Source organism: Actinia tenebrosa, unplaced genomic scaffold, assembly GCF_029948245.1.
Source record: "Actinia tenebrosa isolate PJP-AT-01 unplaced genomic scaffold, QUT_ActTen_1.0 PGA_scaffold3__52_contigs__length_22856419, whole genome shotgun sequence".
In the NCBI taxonomy this organism is placed as follows: domain Eukaryota; kingdom Metazoa; phylum Cnidaria; class Anthozoa; order Actiniaria; family Actiniidae; genus Actinia; species Actinia tenebrosa.
Genome location: NW_028292580.1, coordinates 6,624,388 through 6,638,118, shown reverse-complemented (window position 1 = coordinate 6,638,118; position 13,731 = coordinate 6,624,388). Strand labels below are relative to the sequence as shown.

Here is a 13,731-nt window from a genome sequence, read left to right as displayed (position 1 = left end):
AGCTGATCCAGTTAACTTGTTTTTTTTTGGATAATGTTTTGTAAATCCAACAACCACTTCTCTATACGTATAGACTTCATTCTTAGAACCATGGAACATGTTGAGAATAATGAAAGCCTGTAGGTATGTAATACGATCAGATTGGCCGCTAGAAAGAGCACTAAACATTGCCTCGTACGCTACAGTCTAGGTCTGATTAATAAGATGAAAACCCCTCACTGTACCTGAAATAAAGTTTGGTTTCCTTATAGCTATTTCTTACTTTTCCGCGTTGAGGAAAACTACTTTTTCTGACATATCGTATGTTGAATGAAAACTAGTTTTTCTTGTTTATCTTGTTGAATGATAACTAGTTTTTCTTGTTTATCTTGTTGAATGAAAACTAGTTTTTCTTGCTTATCTTGTTTCTTTGTACACCTTTCCTTTTGAAGTGTTTGGCTTTTCTGCCTTTGATTTCTTTTACGGTATTTTTATTGTAGCGTCTTCGGTTTTCTTTCCATTGCTATTTTCAATAGCAGTAGCAGTCTTTTTACCGTGGCCAAGGTCCAGGGGGGTGAATTGGGTGACCAGTCATCCCCCTTTGGAGTTGAAAAATAAATAAGAATAAAGGAGAAGGCAAAACCTAAAAGGGACGCCATGTGATGCCTTTTTAGGTAACGGTCAACCCCCTTCAAATCATTCTGGATCCACCACTTTTTCGTTTTTGGCTTTTCTTTTGTTTTGTTATTTTTTTTAGTGGCAAAACTACTTTTTCTTGCTTTTCGTAATGTTTTTACACTTTTCCATTTGTGCCAGTTATACTATGATGTTTTTGGTTTTTGAGATTTGATAAAGTCAGACTTAAAAACAAGAGAAAGCACAGCAAAAAGCTCATATGGAAACCAGACTTAATTTGATTTTCTTGAGGCCCCAGAACAAAGTTTGTCACCGTCTTTACCGTTATACAAAACAGAGGCGATCGTTATAGGCCAATATAATGGTTTCCAGTCTTCGGAGACTCCGAAATAGAGAATCCAACTGAACCTTAAGAAAAGCTAAATAAACTGTGGAAGCTAAATGATCAATTTCCCGGTGTTTAACAAGTTGCAATGAATGTGGCTTTCCCAAGAAGTCCGAGGAAAAACTAGAGAAATCTTAAAAGGTGGCAAATCCTTAAAGTTGAGTCGCAGGACTCTAAGTCGGTCCTTGGTGACACGAAATGGTTGGCCAGCCAATAAATTGCTTTTCCAAAAAGTTATACAAAAATAATCCAAAGAACAGTATAACAGATGTCAAAGGTTTGAAATTGGAAAATTTCATTCCTCCCTTGATGAAGTCGAGCATATAATAGTGTATATTATATAATGTATATGTGGTTTACTTCCGCATGTCTTCTTACGACATGTGTGGTCGTCGGATAATCCAATTCTTAATAGGCCAACGTGTTTTGGGTGAATTATCGCTTGGCATACATTCAGAAATGGTTGTCCAAGTGGATTGTGTTCTAGAATCACGACTGATTACGGAGAAGTTGGAGAGCTGAGACTGAACGGAATGTTATGCGAGACTTAAATGCCAGTATAGCAAAGCTACGGAAGTACCCTAGAATAGATACAATTCAAAGATGAAGAAGATAAAAAAACGAAAATGACTCTGAAATTCTTGGTCGAGGCAAACGAGTTTTTTTCAATTGTTTGTTCTTTCTTGAGGGGGAGAGGTCGTTTTACTAGCGATACAGGTGAGCTAACTGAAATTGTCAAATTGTTCAATGCAAACTATGGCTGACTATTGCTAGCTTAGCTTAGGAAATCCCTTCATTTCTAATGGTCTGTAAAGTATTTACCTCACCATTGACTGATGAATCATTTACGTTTAAAAGGTCGAGAATTTTGAAGCCTATTACAATGTCATGAATGGTCAATTTCAATTTTTTTAAGGAGGAGCAGTGAGTGTGTTATGCGTTGAGTAAAACACAAGAGCACCTTCTTTATGTCGGCGGAAACGATGTTTTTCGGTAAGTCTTGTGTAACCCAATTAATTCAATTTAGAAATATTGACTTTGATTGGTCTGGCATATGATGTTGCATGTGATGCCCTGATTGAAAAATGTAAAAAAACAATGCTGGAGAATTCAGGGCAATTGAGTACAATAAAGTATTTGTACAAGTTTCCACTATCGCAATACTATCGCAATTGTTGGAACAAATATTGCCATACTATTGCATTACGGAAAAAGTGCTCAATAGTCACCACTAATCAAGAGTGAGATGTGATGAGAAGATCACAGATATCCACAATCAGAAGTCCCCCAGAGATCTACCCCATATAACGAGGGATTTCACAAAAAATGAAAGATATGTTGAGACGATCCTATATATTCACAGACAAGACAGAAAGAGAACACAATTTAAACAGGAGTTCCCTAGTGGTCTACGCCATGCAGCAAGAGGAATTGCAAAAAATAAAACATACGTTGAGAAGATCTTTTACATTCACCGACAACACACAAAGAGAACACAATTCAAACAGGAGTTTCTTAGTGGTCTATGCCATGCAGCAAAAGGAATTGCAAAAAATGAAAAATAGCAGAAGTCTACCCTTGGGCCAGTCCAGTGCTGTTCGTTCTATGCATCAAGAGTGGTTACAAAAGCGAATTTATTTTGAGAAGACAACAACAACAACAACAACAACTTTATTTTGTACCACTCTCTTATAGGATTTACAGCATTTTTTTATATATATACAATATAAATAATTTATAAATAAAACTAAATAGTATAAAAAAACACAGTTATTTATAGTATATATACCAAGGCAGATAAATGAAAAGAAGGTACAGGTTGTCTGCAATAACCACAAGGCTAAGATCACATATATATTTACAGACAAGATAAAAAGTGAAACCAATTTAAATTTGGAGTCCCGCGAAGAGGTCTACAAGGATGACAACAAATGAAAGATATGTTGAGAAGATCACAGATATCCACAAACAAAAGAGAAAACAATTTAATCATACTAAGTCCCTCAGAGATCTATGCTATACAACAAGATGGATTTCACAAAAAATGAAAGATATGTTGAGGAGATCTTTTACATTCACAGACAACGCACAAAGAGAACACAATTCAAACAGGAGAGCCCTAGTGGTCTACGCCATGCAGCAAGAGGAATTGCAAAAAATGAAAGATATGTTGAGATGTAATTCACAGATAAGACATATATTTGAATCAAGTGCCCAGCAGAAGTCTACCATTGAACCAGTCCAGTGCTGTTCCTTCTATGCATCAATTGTGGTTACATGTGTGCAAGTTATGTTGAGAAGATCACATATATATTTACAGACAAGATAAAAAGAGAACCCATTTTAAATTTGGAGTCCCCCAGAGATCTGTCATTTCCTTGGACCAGTGCTATTTCTTCTATGCATGACTGAAGAATAGCTTCATAAGTGAAAGATTTGCTAAAGATTTGAAAGATCGACCAAAAGGTGTTAATACTTTGGAACAGGCGTATATTCTGGTGCTAAAACGAACCACTGAAAGACCAACAGAACAACAGAACATACCAACAAAACGTACTGGTTGCTAAAAAGGAATGTGCACGTGCAAAGCGTTCTCCCTGCTACAACGACTCTGTCATGGAAACTGTTGACAGCCTGAATCATAGCAAAGAATTTGACATTTCAAGTCGGAAATGCTGAACAAACATATCAAAGACAACCAGGGGTCATTCACTGGCAGAAGTCACTATCAGAAATACTTTAATGCTCGCCCATCACCGTGACATGTCGTAATATTGTCTTTGTTGAAGCTTTGGATAGTCGACTAATCGACTCAGTCATGCTGTTTACCTATGCATCGTCAACTGTACCAAGGGAAGATAGTCGTCACACGTCAATTGCTGCTACATATAATGAAAGTGTAGTATGGATTTTCTTTTTCCAACCATTTATATTTGAAAGTCTATGACATAAACAGAATTTTGTCATTGGGTCGTGGAGTCGCTTCGAACCTCGACAAATTATCCTTCTTGGTCGTCACTGTAAAACGTAGGTAAATGAGCCAGATATTTTTTATCCCACATGGATCCCGCATGGGATGTGTCACATGACAATTAACTACGCCTTTGCCTTCTCCATTTAGTTGGTTGAAGCCTGTATTTTATTTACAGCTATTTCAATAAACGTTTGTAAAAGGTTTTGTCGCATAACAAACCCGAAATACCACTGTCAGCGATGTAAATGCAGTCAGCGAAAAGTCACAACAATATGGAAGTTTTTCTGTGCGTATTTTCGTTATATTTTCTTCTCCTAACATATGATCCACATTTATACATTTTGGACTTGGTATGCGACATGCACCAAAACCTTCATTAACCTTTTTTGAAGTACCTGTAATCAATTTATGTCTTCAAGGCTAAGGTAAGTATTGATCGTAAATGAATAAATATTTGACAGTATGCTTTCCACTTCCTTGCTACAGGATGCAGCTTCATCCAAAGGCGGTAAAACATGCGAAGTTTCCCTACAGTTAGAGGAATTTCGCTCTGCTTTGGCAGATCAAGAAGAAAAACTGCATTCGTTTGAACGCGAGTTGGCACGTGGCGTAGGGGGAGGAGGACTCCGATCCTTTAGCAGCAGCTCCCTGACTCTTGACAGGAGGCTGGACAGAAATGAACACCAGTTGGCTTTACATGACATTCAGCTAGCCGAACACGACCTTAAGATCCAGATGCTCGAGGCTACTTCATACGATGGTACATACATTTGGAAAATAGACGAGTTCAGTCGCCGAAACCACGAAGGGATCATAGGAAAAACACCATCCATATATAGTCCGCCCTTCTATGTTGGTCGCTATGGATATAAGGTCTGCGCACGTGTGTATCCAAATGGAGACGGCATGGGTAAAGGTTCTCATTTGTCGCTATTTTTCGTGATCATGAAAGGCGAGTACGATGCACTCTTGCCATGGCCGTTCCGTCAGAAGGTGACCTTCAAGCTGCTTGATCAGGATCGCCAGCAAGACATCACTGACACATTTAGACCGGATCCTAACAGCTCGAGCTTCAAACGACCCACGTCGAATATGAACATTGCGTCGGGCTGTCCACTCTTCGTGTCTCAGCAGGTACGCACATGGCACTCATGTAAAGCTGTTATTTTTGTACATTTTTATTATCTCTACATTATGGGCCCAATCCACCTTGGCGTAATGTTTTCCCATTTCATACTACGTGTCATTTCCTCGAAGATAATATTATTTGTTTCAATCGTATCCCATATTCATGGGCCTTTCTGAGTTCAGTGAACAGGATCATTATGGTCTAGCTTCGATACAAACAACACCATATAAGGCATGATGGACAAAAGATGTTTGACCACAATGCATTATGTTCTCTCTCTCTGTCTTCGCATCGGGAACCTTTAAAGAAATGATACCCTAAGGAATGACACGTGGTCTGAAATGGGAAAACCGCAACCCGGTTAGCTCAGTTGGTTTGATCGACGGTCTGTTGTGCGGGCGGTCGTGGTTCAAGCCTCGGCCGGACCAACGCTCAGGATCTTAAAATAACTTAGGAGAAGGTGCTGCCTTTGTAATTATGTCTGCAAATGGTTAGACCTTCAAGTCTTCTCGGACAAGGACTTAAAACCGCAGGCCCCGTCTGTCTTCACAATATAACCCTGTATAAGGCGGACGTAAAAGATCCACTGAAGACGCTGGTGACGACCATCTTCAGTGCCCGCGCTAAAACTCTACAGGGCCCGCTATAATTGGCATAAAAGCTGTTATGGTGTCGCTGCCCTCATGGGGAAAAGCTAATAAATTAAAACAGTCGGTGTGGATTAGGTCTATTTATCTGTTTGATTTGTATAGGAAATCGCACGATCTCGAGTACAATTCGGAATTTATAGGTACGAGTTATGTTTGAAAGTTTTCCAAATTTGACGAGCCTTCCGAGGCGAGTCCAGTTTGAAAACTTTTAAAACATTACGAGTATCTATAATTCCGAATTGTACGAGAAGATTGTGCGATTTTTTGTTCATGATACACTCAACAAAATTGTGCAACTTAATTGGGACTCTGCAGAGTACAATTTGTCCAATCAGAATCGAAAATTTTGTTGTATTTGAATTTGCATTTTTTTATTTATCTCCATTTGTAAACAATTAAATGATTACAATAATAAGTTAGATAATTATTTTACAATAGTTACATATTGATGGCGATTGGGCAAGGATATAGATGAACTAATTAGTTGCCCATATAAGGAAAATTGAGAGAAATAGGAATAGAGTGGAATAGGAAACCAAATCTAGGTTATAATCTAGGAGTTAATGATATAGGTGCTAGAAGAATTTAGAAAATATACGCTATAATACAACAGAATTAATATTGATTAAGGTAATGGTTATTCAGAAAAGATTTAAATTTATTTCTAGTTGTAGCTTTTCTAAATGAGAGAGGAATATCGTTCCAGAAATGAATGTCGTTGACAGTGGGGCAGAATTTTCTGATGTTTAATCTATAGGATGGATTTAGTAGGAGCTCAGAGGTTGCACTTCTGGTTCCATAGTTGTGTTGCTCAGAGATTAAATATAACTGAAAATTTGATTGTTTATAAACTCATAAAGATGATCATAGATTATCAAACAGGTATGGAGTTTTACAACATCAGGAAGTTTTAACAATTTTAGCTTTGCATAATATGGAGTTATGTGCTCACGTAAAGGGACATCGCATGTTATTCTAATTGATTTATTCTGAAATTTGGTTAAGTCATATAAAGTAGAAATATAGTTATTCTCCCATAGACTAAATCCATATGTAAGGTATGGATATATCAAAGTATAGTAAACTTTGGTCAAAGACTGGCTATCTAAGTATTTCTTCAATTTTGACAAGACGTGAATATTCTTACTTATTCTTACTAATTTTGTTGAGTGTATTATGACTAGTAACTAAATTTGTGTTCTTGATTTTACTTAATCATATTTATGTATTTTACTGATGAGACGTGCGTGTATACACTCAATTGAAGAATCGTTGTCGGGTTCAGAAACATAGAACATAAAAGCTGAGACCAAAATGGCACATGGGAAATGACATAATTATATTATAATTTATTCATTTGCGCCATCCATGCAGTCGGTTTAGAATACCAAACGTGTATTAAAAACAGTGGATGATGCCACGGGTCGCCGGTCACAGCATGCATCTAATTAACGTACTTCGCATGTGCCATTTCGGTCTCAGCTTCCATGTTCTATCTTTCTGAACCCGACAACGATTCTTCAATTGAGTGTAAATGAATAAATCTATTCTATTCTATGCAGGTGCTACTAAGCCGTTCGTATGTCAAGGATGATACTTTGTTTGTCAAGATCAATGTTGAAACGGCTGGATTACCTCCGCTTGGCTTCTGATAGACCTTTTCAGCTTGGGCGTAATGTTATCCCATTTCTAAACACGTGTCATTCCCCAATACAATGGTTTTTGAGTGGCATTCGTGAAATATCAGACATGGCTTGTATCGTATACGCTGCACGAGTCAGGTATGTATACTACACAATACAAGTTGGATATTCCAAGGCGTGTAAACAGAAAGCATTGTACAGAACCCTTGCATTACATCCCAAACTGGAGTTCAAAACAGTGAAAAATGTTAACATCAAAAAAATATTTAATCCTCAAGAGTAGGGAAGCATTTTAACCTCCAGTTTAGGATTTAATTCATTAGTTTAGGAATTAGAATTAGTTACAGGGGCTTATAACCATTTTATTCCACACCATTTCAATTAATCGTCACAAGGGCGCAATATCTGATTAGAAGGGACAATGAAATCATTAGTTTTAGTTTTATTGCTGTTTAGCTCTAAGTACAAGACAAAAGAAAATGAAAAGAAGAGAACTATTGCAATTATTAGAGGTTTAGCATAATATTTAACAATTAGCATCATTGGTTAATTGGAGGTGAATATTGTACGATATTCACCTCTGAATCTCGGAATATTAAGTCGGCTACAAAAAAAGCATCTGCCGGCAATCGTTGTGCTACAATTTCGATGAGGAAATTGAAAAAATGAAAGTAAATGCCATTCCTATCAATACTAAAAAGGCAACGAAGTATGGAATAAAGGGTTTGGTAAAAGGTTTGCGTGAATTTATCAGCGAAGTGAATACTCGCGTCTCGGTAAATATTCCCCGATATTCACTTCACCGAAGTGAATATTTACCGAGACGCGAGTTGTCAAGCGACAAAGTAAATGATCCCAGATATTCACAGAGCCCGAGGTGAATAATTGTTTTAGTATTTTTTAACACAAGTGAATGTAATAAATAAGGGGGAGAGAGGTTTTTTTTAATTAAAATTCTATTTATCTCTGCAAGCAGTACGAATCGAAAAACAAGTGTGCGTATGCGCGCTTAGCTCCTGTAGGTGAATATAACAGCATAAGACGGAAACTGTGATTTATTATATTCACTTGTGTAAAAATACTAAATAAATATTATTATGTAGTGCTGGAGAGAGTAGCTTAACTATTAATACCGCCGAATATACTACGGCTTTCTTCTATTCTGACTGGCTATATATATATGTATATATATGTATATATATGTATATGTATATACACTCGATTGCAGAAACGGTGTAGTATACATTTATACATTTATACAAATACCTAATGAGATGCATATTGCAATTTTACTTTTTTAACCCTTAAAACCAATTGATTTATAGTCTGTAGGATGTAAAACACAAGAATACAATATTTTGATGTTCAAATGTATAAATGTATACTACAACCTTTCTGCAATCAAGTATATATATATATATATACATACATATATATATATAAGAAATCTGTGAATCAATTTTCCGTAAAACAGTGCTCAATACATCGATAGAAGTAGAGCAGAATATTTGTTTGAGAAGAAAAAGCCAAGACAACATTTTTCCCGACAAGCCTGTTTCGTGAATTGCTTCACTCTTCAGGGGATTTTTTGACTTTTTCTTCTCAAACAAATATATATATATATATATATATATATATATATATATATATGTATGTATGTATATATATATATATGTATGTATATATATATATGTATATATATAATGGTGTGGGATGAATTAACCTAAACAAAGAATATTATTCCTAAGGGAACGACACGTGGTCTGAAATGAGAACTTTACGCCCAAGCCGAAAAGGTCTGTCCATGCAGTTTATCAAATTATTTTATGCTTTTCCGTGTGATTTGATTGATTTTCATTGTGATTTGAACTGACAATCGTAGTCTATGATTTTTTGAGTAAAATTGTAAAAATGTAGTAAAACTCCAAGAGATGTGATGAGAGGAGGCTGGAAATTGTTCCAGCCTCCTGTCATGGCTGCTATCACGTGATGTTGCAAAGACTCTTTAAAGTGTATATGACACGAAAACATTTCATCGTTTAAAATGTATAGTTTGTTAATAATAATAAATATATCGTAATAAAATTTGTTTCAAAAGCGTATTTCTTGAGATATGTGAGAAAATTAAGCCCAATTTGTGACGTCATTTTGTTGACACGTACTCTAGATTCAGTAGTAATGCACTAAATATAAATTGTAATTTGTATAAAATAACAACAAAAGGAATATTCTATTCAGCTTCATTTGATAGCTTACGTAGTACTCTTCAAATGTTGGGAAACTGAAAAGTGTACTACCTGAAATTAAGATTCTACATTCAAACATATTTCGTGTATTTGTAACTAAACCTGGAGACTTGTAAACAAAATGACGTCATAACTTGTGCTAAATTTTCTTGAATTTTTAGAGAAATACGTTTTTGAAACAAATTTAACCGTGATATTCTTATTCATGCCAATAAAATACACATTTTTAACATTAAAATGTTTTCGTGTCATATGCACTTTAACTGAGTCACTAGTATTAACTGACAATAGAGATGGCAGCCACATTCGTGTACCTAACAAAAGACAAGGAAACAGTGTGTTTCGATTTTTCATAAAAATAAGGATGTTCATTGAAAAGGGCTTATTAAAGTTTGTGAAGTCAATGAGTTACAGTCAAACAAGCTCACGCGTTGACCCCTAGAGTCGATTAATGATTTGAATTTTCGAATTTTGATTTCATTATTCAGTTGAAATTTACAACGTCAAAAACGAAGATATGAAAATTCCAATCAACTTTAAATTCAATATACGACATTTTGATTGGTTAATCAGTGCTAACACAGCCGGAAGACCAAGAAAACATGGCGGCCAGAAATAGTCTTGGCCGTGTAGATGTGCCGGGAAAGCCTTTACCTGATATTATTCGACAGGAAATTGTTCATCTCAGCAATAGCGGTTTGTCCAATAAAGCAATTGCGCGACAACTGAAAATTTCTAGTTGGGGAGTCCAGAAAATACTTCAACATTATCGACGACAAAACCTAGTGTGTATGCTTATGAAATAAGAGAGCGTCTTTTGCTCGAAGGTATCTGTAATTTAGATGGTTTACCTTCTTCATCACGAGTCGAATAATGAACTGAATTTTCATTTGAATATTGCAATATTGCATTATTCCGGTTCGTACGTATAAAAGGAATAATTGACTAATGATTTCATTAATCGAATCTAAAGGTCAACGCGTGAGCTTGTTTGACTGTAAATTGGATGAGATTTGAAATTTTTCAAGTGACTGTAAATTCAAGTGTAAATTAAAATTCATCAAACTATCGTATTTTGCATGAGGGTATCTATCTTCCGAGTTAGGATTCGAGTTAGGATTCGAGTTGGGATTCGAGTTGGGATTCGAGTTGGGATTCGAGTTAGGATTCGAGTTAGGATTCGGAAAAGTAAATTAAATAAGAGGCCGATAAATGGGGCTGAGCATAAGTTAATAACAATTATAAAACGTTTCCTGAAATCTCTGTACTTACTATTAACGCTTCTTTTTTGCATTTAAAAATGATAACCGATAATCATTTGATAGTCATGATATAAAACAAACGCTGCTCAAACGCTGGGACAGCCTCAAGGTGGCCGCGGCCGCTTAACAGAGGTACCGTATCACTACAGTAATTTAGTGGCAAATACTTTTGGACTTTTGATAGTAGCCGCTTCATAAATGGTGGTCGCTTAATAGGGTAAAGCTGACCTTAGTCACGTTAAGCACCAAACACGTGCTGTTCCGATGCCGCCATTTGATCACATGTTTCGTTGGCACCGGAAACAAAGTATAGTATACCAGTAATGATGAAAAGGTAGTATACCAGACAACCCTCTTACTATTTTCCCCCCAATTTGATTTTGTTTTGTTCGTGCGTTATGGACACTGTGCTTTAATAGCACCTACAGCTATATTGTATCTTGTTGTGTTTCTTTTGGTTCAACGTTGTCGCTCACCGGCTCATCAACTAGCCTCAACTAGAGTACGAGGTATAATAAAATAACTGACACCATTAAATATTGCAAATTTTATTACACACGTCTGGATTATCAATTTGGATATTCGTTTAGCCTCAAGCATGCAGTTCTTTAGTGTAGAGTTCAACAACTGAACTCTCTCGTTGAATGGGCGATGTTATAATTGCGTTATACTCCGTGTTTTCTGTAAACGATAATGATGTATAAATAATGTAAATATATTTATGATCTTGTTTATGCAATATGATTGAATTGATTATGTTCGTTTATTCATTCATTCATGCAACCATTCATTCATATTTCTTACTTATTTATTCACTAATCGCCCATGAATTTATAGGATATATAGAGGATATATAGAGGAGTTACATGGGCGGCGCGCGAAGATACAAATTTTATATTCGAGTGTTGAAAGGATTTTCACGAGTGAGCGAAGCGACGAACGATCAAACGCACCATATGGCCATCTCGTGGATACTTATGCACTGAGCCCAGAGATTTTATTAAATAAATGACTATAAAATATAGCGGATTTAATTGACCTTATGCCGTAGATGAGCTAGCTTTCGCTTTCATGACAATTCGTATAGGGTTCGGCAGATGCTCAACTCAAGATGTACATACCATTAAATATCGATCTGCAACGCCATATTGAGTGTGTGAGTGACATTCAGACCCCTCACAATAACTCGTTTCTACGAGTTAAAAAGGACTACTTCTTTAATGTTTAAAACGTACATTCTGCACAGTGAAGATATCATATCCGTCACATGTTAAAATATCACTGTTGCAATGACTACCGTCATCGATATCTGACTACAATAGTAAATGTTTCGCGTTTTGGAATCTAACACAAATTATTGACCCTTTAAAGCTGGGGAAAATATTTTTTCAGCTTTGTTTAAAAACAAATTGAAGTAAATAATTCACAGCATTACTACGTACAAGTAAATCTAAGATGGATGATATAATAGGAATTTGACCTAAAATTATAATTTGTTGGGGTTTGTATAATTCGAGTAGCCCACAAGTGCATGGAATGATTTCAATATGTATTACGTATACAACAAACTGCTGTATGCTGTGAATGTTTTAGTCAAAAGAACTGCATGGTGATTCTAAACAAATTATTGGCAATAACCAAGAATTTATCCAATGATATTTGTTCCAATATTCGAATCCTAACTCGAATCCCAACTCGAATCCTAACTCGAATCCCAACTCGAATCCTAACTCGAATCCCAACTCGAATCCCAACTCGAATCCTAACTCGAATCCTAACTCTGGGGTTAGTTTATCTCATTTTGCATACCGGTGGCCTTGAATATAATACTAACAATAAATGAAATGGCGCTTATAAATGGAATACCAAATATATATATACCATATATTGTATAAGGTGACAACAATGTTAAACGATTATATATAAGGTAAAAACAAACAAAAGCGAGTTGACTAATATTAATTACAATGTTATTCCTAATAAGCCTGAAGCGAGATGACGTTTTACCCCCGTCTCTAGACCATAATTCTTTTCACACTGCTTTTGTTCTTTAATTATGACTATTGTTCCTGTATTCTCTAAGGAATCAAAAATTTTAATATGAAAGAATTTTAAAAACTATTATGGTATAGAGTCTGGGGTAAAACGTCATCTCGCTTCAGGCATATTGTTTATGTAATGTAGGGGAAAATGCGTAATCACTGAAAAACATAATTTAATTTCAGTAATAACCACAACTGCATGTTCAATCGGAAAGAGCAGCAACATTAAAATACGATCAACGTCATAACAAAATAACAAATAACAGTCCTGTCCATGGGAGGTCAGCAAGCTCCTATATTGTGGCGCCTTCCACATTTAAGACCTATGTAGTTCCTATTTTGAATTATTATGCGTATATTTGTTCATAACTAGTACTAGCTAAACAACATAAATTGCATGTGTGGTTTTAATCAATTACTCTTTAATTTGTTATTATTATAATTGTATTAGATGAAAAGAAATAAATGAATGACCATTGAAAATGACTTGAAATGCACCAATAGTCGCCAAGCAAAGATTTTTTTCTTCACAGTTAAAAGTGGGGGAATAAAAATTATCAATTATTGTAGCTTATAAATTTTGTAGCCTATAAAGTACGTCATTTGCTCAACCGTCGTGCTGTCAGGGGATGGTACTAACTTGTCATGGAAAGCGACGATCTCGAAATTTTCGTCCGTGTTTTCCTGATTTCTTCTCTTGCTACTTGTTTCTTGTCTTATCTGTTGTAGTATGGAGAACTACTCATATATAGGCACCCATCCTTGGCCCATATGTTTATTAAGGC

The 13,731-nt window shown here is 35.8% G+C and overlaps 1 protein-coding gene across 4 annotated transcripts in view; it reads left to right on the top strand.

Annotated features, from left to right (window-relative positions):
- The window catches only part of LOC148908338 (TNF receptor-associated factor 3-like), a 29,631-nt gene extending 16,202 nt beyond the window's left edge, over nt 1-13,429 (top strand). For all 4 annotated transcript variants that reach the window (XM_089034968.1, XM_089034967.1, XM_089034966.1 and 1 more), the window contains exons 6-7: nt 4,461-5,108; nt 7,316-13,429. In XM_089034968.1, the coding sequence (XP_088891094.1) occupies nt 4,461-5,108; nt 7,316-7,405 (738 nt within the window). In that variant the 3' untranslated portion in view covers nt 7,406-13,429. The remainder of the gene's footprint in view (nt 1-4,460; nt 5,109-7,315) is intronic.
- Nucleotides 13,430-13,731: the final 302 nt, after the last annotated feature.